At 39.0% G+C, this 14,024-nt stretch overlaps 1 protein-coding gene across 2 annotated transcripts in view; it reads right to left on the bottom strand.

Moving 5' to 3' along the window:
* DEDD (death effector domain containing) overlaps nucleotides 1-13,068 on the bottom strand; it is a 724,306-nt gene extending 711,238 nt beyond the window's left edge. Inside the window, exons 1-2 of one of the 2 annotated variants that reach the window (XM_044089969.1) lie at nucleotides 12,880-13,068; nucleotides 11,573-11,898 (exon numbers count right to left, since the gene is read on the bottom strand). In XM_044089969.1, the coding sequence (XP_043945904.1) occupies nucleotides 11,573-11,897 (325 nt within the window). In that variant the 5' untranslated portion in view covers nucleotide 11,898; nucleotides 12,880-13,068. Of the gene's footprint in view, nucleotides 1-11,572 lie in introns of both variants that reach the window. The other variant, XM_044089968.1, reaches the window with a different exon arrangement.
* Between the last annotated feature and the right edge of the window lie 956 nt (nucleotides 13,069-14,024).

The raw sequence follows: 14,024 nt of genomic DNA on the forward strand, positions 1-14,024 counted from the left end.
TTAATTAATATCCAATGTAAAGTTAACAATATACAAGACAAATGAATGTCTTCCAAACAGCGAAAGTGACCATTTGCCAATTTGTATAATCAGAAGCTATAACATGCAAGACAGGCAAGTCATATACAACCAAATTCATAACCAAATTTATATAAAAACCTTGCTGGAATCATTAGCCCAGTATAACTAGAATATTACTGTGCACAAACGTATTCACCGCTGTATCACATTTCAATAACATCCTCCTAAAAATTCTGGAAAAAAAAAACTTGCTCCAGTACATAAGAAAAGATTAAACCCAACCTCAGGCAATAGCTAACTAAGGAAATCAAAACACTGATACAACAACAGGATAAATTCTGGAAAGAGGGGCACAAAAACAGAACCGAAAATACTTATCTATTATTTAGATTAGGAGCCTTACAAAATGTCATATCAAACAGAACAAGCATTATTATACCAATCTACAACAAAAACATCAAAATAACCCTAAACTTTCCTGGGCATCCTTAATGAAATCACTACACCCAGCCCAAACTACCACCCCACTACTTACCAACAGTCTTGACTCAATTCCTGCTCAATTCAAACATATCCTTTATACAACCAATAAAATATCTCTTAAATTGGGATACCTCCACCCTATTTACAGTCCTTGCAAAATGCCCTAACCACCCACACCACTTTAATTTTAGATCTATGGCAATCTCCACTATTGGAAAGCTCCTAAGTTAAAACCAACATCCTTGGTACCTGACCAGCTTCCATCAGAGTACCTAAAAATGGCTGCAGATATCATAGCTTTCCCTCTCCATTTTGAACAGGTAGGTCCCTGTCTGAAAAACTAATACATCATACCATTGCATAAAGGAGGCACATCAACAGACTCCAACAACTATAGACCTACTGCTCTTCTTGCTCCACTGAGAAAAAGACTTAAAAAGGATCCACATACAACTAATAATTGAACTTAATATAGAAATAACCGATTACATCAGTGTGGTATATTGCAGACTTACCCACGGTTGGTGTGGTTTAATCAGGAGGGCGAAGCCCAAATGATTAAATAAAGCCAGGCGTGGGTAAATCTTCAATATACAACACCACGGAGTTAGTTACTGCTATTATACAATGACATTACTTAAGAAAAAAATACTTAAAGTATTTCTTTTTCTTAAGTAATGTCTTTGTATAATGCCAGCGTGGTGCCCTTCTGTGTTTTCTCTGGTATCCTGGGGCTTTCCTGACATACTGTGCATGCATATGGGACTTGAGTTCCCAAGCTTATGCATGACACCAGTGCTGTGTAAAGGAAGCAATAGAGAAACGATCATCTCCATTGCTTTTTTTTTTTTTTTTTTTTAAATTAAGAAAAAAGAAACCGGGAGATTTAGGACAGAGAAAATAAAAGAATAATCAGGTATGTTTCTTTAGTTTTGCAGAACGTACCTAAATATCCTTTTATTTTTCTATGTGCCATCTCCTCGTTCGTTTGAGGTCTTCGGTTTTGTAAATTTATTTAAAGAGAAGAAAGAAAACTAACATTTTTATGAGATATACTTATGGAAAAAAGTCAGGGTGACCGGACCTTTTTCATTGGTATATTCTCGGATTTACCATGGGCACACTGGTTGAGGTGAACAATCAGCATGCTCCTTTTTTAACATTAATGGCCAGTCATTATATAATATAACCTTCTCTCCAAAACCCAGCATGGTTTTAGATCCAATCACAGCACAACAGCAGCTCTCATAATTTTACTAACACTACAAGGCAAACTCGTGCCCAACGTTTTTAAGCCTGTCAAAAGCATTTAAAATGCTATCGTACCAACAACTACTTACTGAACTTTCATCTGTTGGTCTCTCCCAATCCTTTCTGATATGGTTCCTCATGTATTTATCTAGAAGGGAACAAGCATTTAAATGTAAGCAGGAATATTCCCCTTTTTACCAGGTATCACAGGAGTCCCTTAAGGCTCCATACTATCACCACTAATCACCAATTTTCTAACTGGAACTGGGGAAATTTACATCTAGTTATCACACGATCAATATAGGTGACTCCAGGGATGTGTGCTCTCCCCACTGCTATTCTCCAGCTACACCAATGTCTGCACCTCTAAGGACCCCTCTGTCAAATTTATTAAATACACAGACGATACATCTTTCATAGATTCATAGGTAGGTACTAGGCTATCTGCCAGAAGGCATTTATAAGCCTAGCCAGAATGTGTTGGCTTTCGCCATCCCCTTAGATTAGTTCTCTGTGCCTCTGTCCAGCAGAGCCAATGAAGTGATCCCAGGGGTAAACTTTTTGGTTCCCATCCACTCGTCAAGGTTTCTCTTGAAGAATGCTAGCAAGGAATTCTGCCTAAAGTAGATTGGAATCTTGTTCCAAAGCATGGGAAGTCTCTGGGACAGGAATCTATCCCTCCAGCACGTCCTATTTATTGTTGTGGTGAGGTTTAGATCCCTAGAGCTTGTGGCTCAAGGGGATAAGGTTTTCTTTAAGTGGAGCATGTCCATCAATTCTGGGTTGAACATGGCCTTGTATGTCAGGCAGAGATCACCTCTGAAAAGGCGGCATGCAACCGAGTACAGCTGGAGTTTCTTCAGTCGAGCTGCATATGGCATCTGTTTGAGGCCAGTGATCCTCTTGTTGAGGTACTTCTGTGGTCTTTCCAGCTGTTGCAAGTGTCTTGTAAGGTACATCCCAAATGGGGCGTTGTACTATATGATGGGTGTGATGAGTAAAGGGGCATAATGACCTCTTTTGATCTGGACGCAAACCCTTTTGTGATTAGGTGGGCCACATAGAAGGATTCTCTAACCACTTTGGCAATGCGATTATCAAAGGAGAGATTACTATCTACTTGGGTCCCCAGATCCCTTATTACATTTTCCGTATTAGGGGGCTACCACCTATGTGGTAGTTTGTGTGTACTTTGTTTTTTCCAAATGGGATGACTATGCACTTTTTGGTATTTAGCTTGAGGCCATGATTTTGTCTGTGTCAGCCGGAGAGTCAATTATAGCCCTCTTTAACTGTGCCAGTTGTGGAATCTTTCACGTTTTTGGGATCTATAATCTCCCGGGACTTGAAGTGGGAGACCAGTGTAGGGTCCATCATAAAAAAGGCACAACAGCGTATGTACTTTCTGCGACAGCTGAGGAAGTTCAGCCTCCCACAGGAACTGCTGATTCAGTTCTATACAGTAGTCATTGAGTCTATTCTCAGCTCATCCATAACAGTGTGGTTTGGATCTCTGTCTAATCATGACAAAAATAGGTTACATCGAACAGTCAATTCTGACGAAAATAACAATGGTGCTAGTTTGCTCTCCTTACAGGACCTGTACTACTCCAGAGTCAAGAAAGGACAGGAAAAATCATCACCGACCCTTCACATCCAGGCCACCATCTTTTTGAACTATTACCATTGGCCAGACGTTATAGATCAATATGCACCAAAACAAGCAGATAAGAATATTTTTTTTCCACAGGCCATCAAGTTCATAAACAGTTAACTTAGCTTATTAGTTTGGAATATTCTTTTTCCCTAGTCTCCAAAGATTCTGCAGTATTGTTTACATATTGTTAATACTGGTTTCTTTCTGAATTTACTTCAGTATTTTGCACCTTGTTTGTGTAACAAACCGAAATGCTGCCAGCCCAGCTAGCTGGAATTTTGTAAATAATCATATGTCATTTGTGAATATTAACATGATGCATACGCTTGTCTTAGAAATGTAAGAGAACTATATGTTATGTGTACATTAAACTACAGGTACAGAAGTGTATGTTGAACTGTATATGTTAAACTACTGAGCTTCAAGACTGTAACCAAAGTGTACCCTACTGGAAAAGAATAGAGTTAATTTGCAAACTCTAAGAAAATAAGTGAACTGTTTTATGATTGTGTTTATCTCTCAGTTTCACTGAAGGAAACAGGTCGTCTACAGCTAGAGGTTTATTTCTATTGTTTTGAAACAGAAATAATTACTATGTTTAAAATGTAAAAGTGTTTTAACTGTTTTACGACTTCTAGTTCTAGGCAAACTTCTGAGAGATATGTACTTCTCACACAGAGATGCTAAACATTCTGTTTATATCTGTTAGCCTAGGAACTGAAGGCAGGTGAGAAATAGTGATGCCATCTAACCTGAGGAGACAAATGGTCTGCATTATACGGAACGCTCCGCATTTAACGACTAATTAAGCCACTGTTTCTGCTTTTCCGCATTAAACAGCTTCGGCTCCGCAACACGAGCTTTGATTGGTTTGTATACCGCAATTACTGCCAATCGGCATCGAAGTATACCAACCAATGTGAGGGTTCCTCTTGAAGGTGAAACCTCTGCGTATCCTTGAATGACACATTCAAATCCCACCCCTCCTCCTGTCAAGGGGCTTACTTTGTTTACTAACAGAATCCTTTGGGGAGGGGAGGGCTTGTTTTCCTACTAAAAAAAAGTCTCAGTACATCGATCCGAGTGAAGTACCAAGAGTGCGTCGTGTACGTACCTACACAATATCGCAGCAGGAAGGAGGGTTTATTTCGGCTTGGTGATTCTCTCTCCCAACGTGGTTAGGACTGGGAATATTGCAGACTTTTGTTGCAGTTGTTGAACATGTGCTTTTGGGGCTTAGAGATGCAGCAGTTGATCGGAATACTCTATTGTAGTGGGATACAAACAAAGTTGGAAGTGTTCCGGTAGGAAAATAGATGTTTTCAAGTTGTAGTGGAATGCTTATAAAGCTTTCTCCTTAACATCACATTGCAGTGTCCAACCAAATGTTGTATCTTTAGTTTAATAAAACAATGGTTCTAGTGATGGATGCAGCATTTCGTTTAACAAGGAAAATATAACTGCCAGAAACTTCCCCACAAGTTAAGTGTAAAGCATTGTGTAAGGGGAGAGCAAGGAAACTAATAAAGATGAATGAACGACTGACCACCACTGTAAATAGGGCTACCACCCGTTCTTCATTTTGTAGGATGAGTCAGGCTCTGGCTACTTGTAACCCTAAGTCTAAAAAACTAAACCTAAACCCACTGTGCTTTTAGTACCCTGTGGGCGGGGCTGCACAGGTTTGGGCATAACAGAGTGGTTGGCAATACCTCTCAACCTCTTAGTGCAAGAAATCTGGACAAAGCCCAACATAATAGGTGGACAAAAAGCACAAAAATAGAAACAGTTTAAATACTGCTCTTATAAACTCAAAGTTTGCTAGAATAACAGGATCTGTGTAGCATACATTTTCTGAAGGATATGTGTTTCCTTACACAGTGACAGCTGTATTTGGAAAATGCCTACTCTAGGTGCAAAATAAATAAATAAATAAATAAAGTCATCAGTTAAATGGTGCGGCTCTTGCTGATTCAGCAATTAGCATCTATTGAATTTTAAAAAATGATCTAGCTCTCAAATAATTTTTGCAGAATGGCTAGATTTTTGGCTCATTTGTGTTCTGTTCCTTATAAAAATAGTGGTTTTATTGAATTTTACAGATGTTCTACCATGCCCCATGTCAATGGCATGTTTTGCGCGTGTGGAAATAGGGTGTTCAACACTTTTAACCATTTGTCACACATTGTTAAAGTTTTTGTTCCACACTGGCCTCTTAAGAGGTTGAGACCTATGCATCCAGCTGACCCAGCAGTAATGTTTTTATATTAATTTGGAAACTCTCTCAGAGACTGTGCATTTTGTATTTGTCTTTGGACTTGGAAACATCCATCTTCAGCACTACTGCCTATAACAGTAAGTAACTAGGGTACAGTGATTTCTCTTAGATATAGACAGAAATATAGTGAAGAAAAGTTTAGATGTTTTCTGTGTTTATTTGAGACTGTTCTGCAATGTTGTTTTAAAATATTTCCTGTGATTCTGAACTCTGAAGTGACTGTGTCCGTTACTGAGTATTGTTTTGTTATTTTAGTAATTCTTTTACTACTTCTTCTTCTTTCGGCTTTTCCCGGTTAGGGGTCACCACAGCAGATCACCTGTCCGCTCATGATTGGCAGTGGAGTTTTTACGGTGTTGAGTTGCCAGCCCAGCGCCCAACCTTCCACAGATGGCACACGCACTCATGCCTAGGGCCAGTTTAGAGTGTACAATCCACAATCTACAGCAGGTCTTTGGAATGTGAGAGGAAACCGGAGCACCCGGAGGAAACTCACGCGACCACAGGGAGGACATGCAGACTCCGCACAGAAGGCACCCCAGCCGAGGATCGAACTGGAGAACCTCTTGCTGTGAGGCGGCAATGCTAACTGCTGCACCACCGTGGCGACCCTTCTTTTAGTAATTATTATTAAATATATTTAAACCTTTTAACTGTGGCTGGTTTGTTTAGAGATATTTAAGCCCTTGGCGTACTTCCCCATGTATTTGGTGGCACTGTATAGGCCACTCCTAAATGGCCTTGAAAGTCTTGGTCACACATACCATTTGGATAATAATAACATTAAACAGTAGAATTGGTCACCCTTTGGAAAGGGCCTTAAAGTAGCTGATAAGGGGTTCTGGTGGCAGTGATAACTATCTTATGGTCTGGGAAGAAGGGGCATAGCTAGTAAACCTGTGTCACCCTTTCCCAGGTGTGTGTTTGCATATAAATCAAATCTCAAAGTGTGTGTGTGTGTGTGTGTGTGTGTGTGTGTGTGTGTGTGTGTGTGTGTGTGTGTGTGTGTGTGTGTGTCAGCTACTTGGGCAGGGACACGAAGCATTGGTTGAACAGAGACAGTGCTGGGAGGACTGGGCTTGAAACCCTGGCTAAGGACTCAACTCTATAGCTGTGCCAGTGGGGAGTCTTATTGGGGATCTGGAGAAAGAGAGGCAGAAACCAGCCTCAGACTGATGGTGATCTCTGTGTGCACTTAAGGGAAACTGTACTTTACTGTGTGTGTACTTGTCATCCTCCCAATGTGTACGTCCCTCACTGCTGCTAGTGGTGAGGATTGAAGCTCCTTGATTACTGGGCCAATGCAGGGACCTCACAGTACATACATGTACATTTGCTTTTTTTGTCTTGTTAACAGTTGCATGCCTTTTGTCTTGTTCTTAATAGTTGTATGTATGTCGTTTATGTAATTTTACACTTGAAGAGTCACTGAAACTGGAGTCAAATTCCTTGTATGTACATATACTTGGCCGATAAATGTGATTCTGATTCTAGGACCCCTGCTTTTCAGCATCTTCATAAATAAGCTCCATTTGATCAGGCACCTTTCTAACACAGTACAAAATTCAGAAGACTCAATATTAATTTGTACAGCCCTACTTTGTACAATCCTACTTCAAAAAAAAAAATCACTCATACTTAGTTACTTTCTGTTGATAGAATGCTAAAAAATTCAAACTTGCTTTTTAACCCTAATAAAACCAAACATGATCTCCAAAATCAAAATTCAAACTTACTTTTTAACCCTAATAAAACCAAACATGATCTCCAAAACCAAAAACAATCTTTCATGATTACATTACCGAATAATCCCAAAATTAAAATACTAACCAACACTAAACGTCTTGGTATTGTAACAGATAACATCAAATTAGAGCAACATGTTTTACAAAAACATTTAAAAAAATTCACCTACACAACACTGCAAGAATAACCTTAGCCTCAGCCTACCTACTGCCAACCCTCTTACACACCTCACTATCTTAACAAATATAGGTATCATACTTCAATCCCATCTTGCTTCCTGTTATAACAAATTCGCAAATTTTGCCCCATATAGAATCCACCATTGTCACTCACTAAACCAGCTCAACTGGCTGAATTAAACATCTATCATACGCTCAACTTGTTAATGCACATAAACTAGTCTTTAATCCCAAAAAATGCCCAGCTCTACAAAACATCCTTCTGCCTTAGTCCCCCACAAGGGATCTCCGCTCAAGTGAACAATTCATACTCATCATAAGCAAGTCTAACAACCAAGCAGGGAACTCACAGTATTCCAGTAATGTCTCCAAGCCCTGGAATGTAATCTCTTCACAAGAAAAAAAAAAACTCTGGCTTCAAAATATTACTTAAGCAATACCTTACTCATTTAAGGTCCCGCTCCTGCTTTTCACCAGGCCAGATCTCACTTGCTAAACTTTTTTCTTGAAACTATTAAATTTTTTTCATCATTTACACTCCTAACTGCATTAACATACCTTTTCTCATTTCCCTAACACCTCCTCCTCTCTCATCCGGCCTTATCCAGCTCTCAGGGAAAACTTTATTCATACTGCCCAACCTAAACACCCTCCACTTTCATCTAGACCTCTCAGCTCTCTAGTGACCTATTCTATTGCTGTTTCTCCTAGAATCTTAGATGTATTGTCCTCTTCCATAAAACTAAATTTTTTCCTCTACCTTACCTAATATGTCTATCTGTTCAAGATTAAAGCATTCTAAATTCAAGATACATTAATATCAAATTACACAACACACTCCTAAGGTTTTATGGCTAAATAACAATAAATACAAAACAATGCAGTGAGGAAAAGGGGAGGGACCAGACTATTAACAGAACATATTCAGACCATGGGTTAATGAATACTGCATTCTGCCACCTAATATTTGTAGCAATTAGCAAGAAACTAGCTGGAATAGTAAATATAAAGCAATACTATGCGGAAAGGGGGTAGGGACCAGGCCACTGAGCTACTCAAGACATGTAGAGAAAAGTATGAACAGCTGGCAGGCAAAAAACAGGAAAAGTACTAATGAAGGTAAAGGAAGGGAAATGGAAAATAGAAATAAAAACAAATACTCCAGTAAGGAAAAAGCAGTTTCACTCAAGTCACAAGTATACTAGGTGGGTGCTGTCTTCTCTGACATGCAAATATCCATGGCATTTTAAAGAAAAGAAGAGCACTGAACTTTCCCTCTGCTATGTTACCGAACAACTGCACCCTGACCACTTTGTGCAAATTACCTCAGTGCCATGAAACTAAACTGGCACTCCCTCCAACAGCCTACTCAATCACATTTCTTAACCATTTTTCTGCCACATTTATGCTGTGCACAAGAAAGTGAAAATAAATCTTAAGATGTAAAACAGCAGCATGCCTTCTGAAGTTCGACTCAAACCAAAGACCAGAGAAACAGCTGCTGAGTACAAGTGCCAGACGTTTCTCACAGATGGCCTTGCTGCCAAAGATTTCTAGAAAAGAAATGAGGTTCAACATTAACCTTTCTTCATGACTCTCAATGCAGAAGTCCCCAACTCAATTTCCTGTTGTGATTCAACTTTAAATACATGCCAGGGGGTGGTGGTATACATGACTTTCTTCTTAAACATGAAGCGCTTGTACAGCGAAATAATCTTGTAATACTGTCCATTGCACATTGTTAACACATGCCTTGCACAGATTGTCTCTGCAGGGCAGAAACTACAAAAGCAAGTACACTTGGCACACTTGCAAAACCTGTCATGAAGCTCAAATCCCTTAGACTGAGTATGAAGTTTATCAGCTGCATCACCTGATCCATTAGCCAAAAAGCACCCGTAAGGCCACTCTCATGCCACAATACTTAAAAATCAATTACCCTAGTGATTCACCTGGGCTCAACATGTCCCAGTCTCAGAAAGCTGAGAAGATAAAAAAATACAACTTCTGCCCAATAGGACAGATTGACAAACATTTACAAAGTATAAAATATGCAAGACATGCTCTACAAAACTACCTTAAAAGTTATGCATTACACACACCCACAGCTAAATGACTACCTCTTAACACTCAACCCTGGTATTTCACATTAGATGGACTTATCAAACTTGTTAACAAAGTAGGTGGGCTAGTCAAAGGACTTTCTTCAGACATGATCCAGGCCAAAAGACCGACACAAACAATAACAGACAACCCAATGCCAACAGAGATTCAACAACCAGTATAAAAGGAAAATTCTGATTACCTTTAATTAATTTTTACTAAATTCAGCTAAACATTTACACTTTACATGCAAACAGATGAAATTCCATTGAACAGTCTGAATGCTACCAGAGCAGATAGAAGATTACAAGTAATATGTTAATCAGCAATCAAGCTCTAAATCAACTGTGACTGACCATTATTATTTTAAGTCCATTAATAGGTGTTAATAGCCTGTTCTTCCAGAAGTGTTCTAAACTTTCAAGAGTTTCTTACTCTCGGATTCAGGTGAGAACAGAGTTCCAGCTTGCTGAGGCAGTTTTGAAAAATGCTTGTTTTTTGCTCTTGGCCACAAACAGAATACAATTTTTTTGCATTAATCTTTTAGTAAAAGGTGACCAGTACCCTTTACTGAGCAGTTCTTAACCCATTACTGGACCACTAGACTGACTTTCTCTCTAACCAGGAATTGAGGCTTTCAAGCCATGTAATTCTCACCACGACTCAAAGAAATACAGAAGTTCATCCTAGATTGCTTTCTCATGACCATACAAAATCCAAGCAAAACAAGTTCCCCTAATAAAATATATAAGCAACCAGTCCACCATAAAGCTTCAGTAGTTAGACAGCTTCAAAGTATGTACAGTAGACCAATACAGGCACCACGACCAATTACTACACTGCTAATCAGTGAGAAAAATGCTATTTCCCCCCTGTGAAAGCCATGAAGTTTTGCACTGATTACATAGGTTAACAGTTAACCAAACATAAAAGATAACCATCATGGATGCCCAAGTGGATCAAAATGACCTTTTACATTTTATTGTAGGCAGTACCTACTTTTAAACAGCAATAAAAACATTACAACTTAGGAAACTATGCATGAGAATACCCCCCCCCCCCCAAAAAAAAAAAAAAAAAAAACACAACCAATGTTCTTATCACAAATTAAGCCAGCAGTTAAGAAATCTTTATTCTGTCTCTAGTACAGAGTGGGTGATGAAGCCTACAAAGTCCCTTTTTCACAATCCCCCCACCTCTCACAAATTATTTTAAAAACAGGCTATGTTTATTTGCAAACTAAACTGGAAAATACATCAGACAGCATTCAATTTTTATTTATACTTGGTTGATCAGGTTAGTTCTCCTAAGACCAGTGACTGCTATCAAGAGAACACTAAAGTGGTATTCATGCAGACTTGTGGAAATTTGGCCAAGGCATGGGTCAGCTTCCACTACTCTTTTCAGTGTTATAGGATCTTTTACATGTACCTAAGCTATTGCCATTTCAGGCAAATGGGAGCTCAGCTTGCATCTACTTGAACTACCACCAACTCAGGCAAATGGGATCTTGGTTAAATGTCTCAGGACTAAAAAAGGTAATTCTGAATATATCAAACAATACAACAATACTGATTTCACAAACTTTAACTGTGACTCAACGTAATAATGATGTCTAGTTTTGTGACAGGCATTAAAAATCCCAAAACATTTACAAAACATGAAAGCATACAATACCCCATTATGACATTTTCACATGTAAACAAAGTTAAAACACTACGCTGTCAAACAGTCTAAACTGGTCTGGACACAAATGCAAGATGAACTATTACAGATTAAATGAAATGCAACATACAAAAAACGTCATTACAGCCCATAATCTGTATAATCCTATCAAAGAAAAGAGGCACTCACCAGTCTTCCGACGCTTCAGAGTGACATATGGTAGAAGATCATGTCGTGTTATTATCCTGAGTAGTTGGAGAACCTGGCGAAAATTAGCTTCATCACATCGTCCCTGCCGTTCTAGTGCCAAGAAAAAGTCTCGACCATCCTTGATCATACCCCGCTCATAATCATCAATGATATCCACAAATAGGAAAGACAACACACGGACATCTCTGTGTGTGAGATGTGTTCCAATGATGTCAAACATACTATGAAGGGAGTAAAGTCCATGTTGTTGAATACTGTCATCTTCTGGCCAACAATGGTTGTAGTTCCGCTTCCTGTTTGTCATGCTGAATACAAAGTATGGAGTCTTTCACACACAACAGTTTACTGATGACCACAGATTTAACAGCCTTTACCCCAAAAATGGTTGCTGTATTATCACCTACACAACCTCTTTAGGTTAACTTGCAAAACACAAAACATTACAGGTACAAAACAGAATAACACACATATACAACAGAAGCAAACAATACAGATTTTCTAGCACTTTTGAACTGGGCACAATGCCCCAAACTAGCAGCACTCCAATCAAGCCTACCAGTAAACCTCTCAACTTGAAATGAGTAACAGCTATTTTGTGACAAATATTGCAGATAATTACAAGTGTGTTTGTTTAATCTTTGGTTTCTGTCCCAAAATGCAAACCAATGCAACTTAAAGTTTGATTTTTCTTTCAAAGTCCTTAGAGATATGTCAGAATTGCAATAAAAATCTTGTTACAGTCTTCCTCCATAAACTTCTATCTCAGAAATGTCTTGCATTAAAAAAAATGTTTCAAAATGTATTTCTCCTTTAGAAAAAAGTGTGCTTCTTCAAAGATCTTTAATCTGCACACTTATCTTGCTATTTTCCAGCAGAATTCTGCTAAATACAGTATAGCAGCTACTTTAACTGTCCTTAAATCATAATGACAGACTGCAATTTAAACAAAATAATTTGTTTTATTCTTGTTATAGATATCAGCTTGCACCCTAACCCTAACAACCCTCAAAAATAAGCAAAAGGAAAAATCTGTAGGCCCTATTCTATTCAGCTCAAGCCATTGACAACAAATTGTCAAACTAAATCTTAAACCCTCCCCCACTGGTTTGTAAGATATGAATCCTACTTCCTAGGCCTACAACCTTTGAACCCAACAAAAACCTACTGTATTCACATATAGTATATAACAACACCGTATTGATGTCGTTTTTATAATACAAAGAATCTGAAAACACGAAACGATTTGCCTTCTTTGTATGGGACGAGGTAGTGGAGGCCAGACTTACAGATATATATCCCCCTCCTCCTCCAAATAAGTGAAACTGAGGTGCAGTCGCTTCACCAAACTAAAATATCGCGAAAAGGCTATTTTCGTTTTGATTCTGTATTGTTCATTAGAAGGACAACACGGAACAGGGTCGGGGTTGCTTCCCGTGGCTGAAAGGACCCAGCTGACGTTGCCGCTGACGCCACGGGGCGGGGAAAGAGGAGGGTTTTGTTATTCTTGTCTGCTAGGGAAAGAGGTGTGTTTGACAGTTTGGGATGGAATGTGTTATTGTCGCTGTAACGTTTGGTGTACGTACAACCACAGGATATTTACTTGTCATTTATTGGCGTTTTTTTGTTTCTTTAATATGAATTTCAATGACAGTTGATTGGCCATACGAGAGAGGTTACTTATTCGTTGTTGGCTGTTAGTTTTTTTTTGTTATTTTGTAATAAGCATCACCAACCGCTCCAAGAATTTGGGACCAATTAATTTATAAGAGCTTTGTCTGCCAAAGGGTCTGCAGTTCACGACGTACTCTCAGCTGTTCAGTGTTCAGACCGTTCAAACTTTTGGTTTCTTGTATTTGGTCTAAAATCAAGAACAGATTACTGTGGTTTGAGCACGTGTGCTGAAAAGCAGAAGATAATTTGGCGAAGAAGTTTGGGACAGACAGGACGAGGGAAGGAGCAGCAAAAGTGGTATGCTGACTGGAACATTTTTTTGCGAAAAGTAAATTGCCACTGCAATCGCTTGTGAGGCTACTGTACAGCTGGCTCAGACAGTTCCCTGTCTGAATGGCTGCACATCAGTTGGGGGTGTCACCCAAATCAGTTATTGACTGGTATAAGTTCCTAAGAGATGTGTGCACTAGGAAACGTTTCCATAACTCTTATTCAGGGGTCCTGGAAATATTGATGAAAGCCTTTTAGTAAGAGTCAGACACGATCGTGGGAGAAACTTGGCCAAAAAAGGGCAGGTTGATGTTTGGGATCTATGAGTGCTCTGAAAAAAATTATTACTTTACCTTTGTTGAAAAAGGAGATGCAGCCACATTACTACCTAGTATCCAATGAATTATTTTTGCTAGGAACAGCCATTATTGCCGATCAATGGGCAGTATACCAGGCATTCAAGAAATACCAAGGATGAATTACAAGCACC

The sequence above is a fragment of the Protopterus annectens genome, chromosome 12.part0 (assembly GCF_019279795.1).
Source record: "Protopterus annectens isolate FY-2018-M chromosome 12.part0, PAN1.0, whole genome shotgun sequence".
Taxonomy (NCBI): domain Eukaryota; kingdom Metazoa; phylum Chordata; order Ceratodontiformes; family Protopteridae; genus Protopterus; species Protopterus annectens.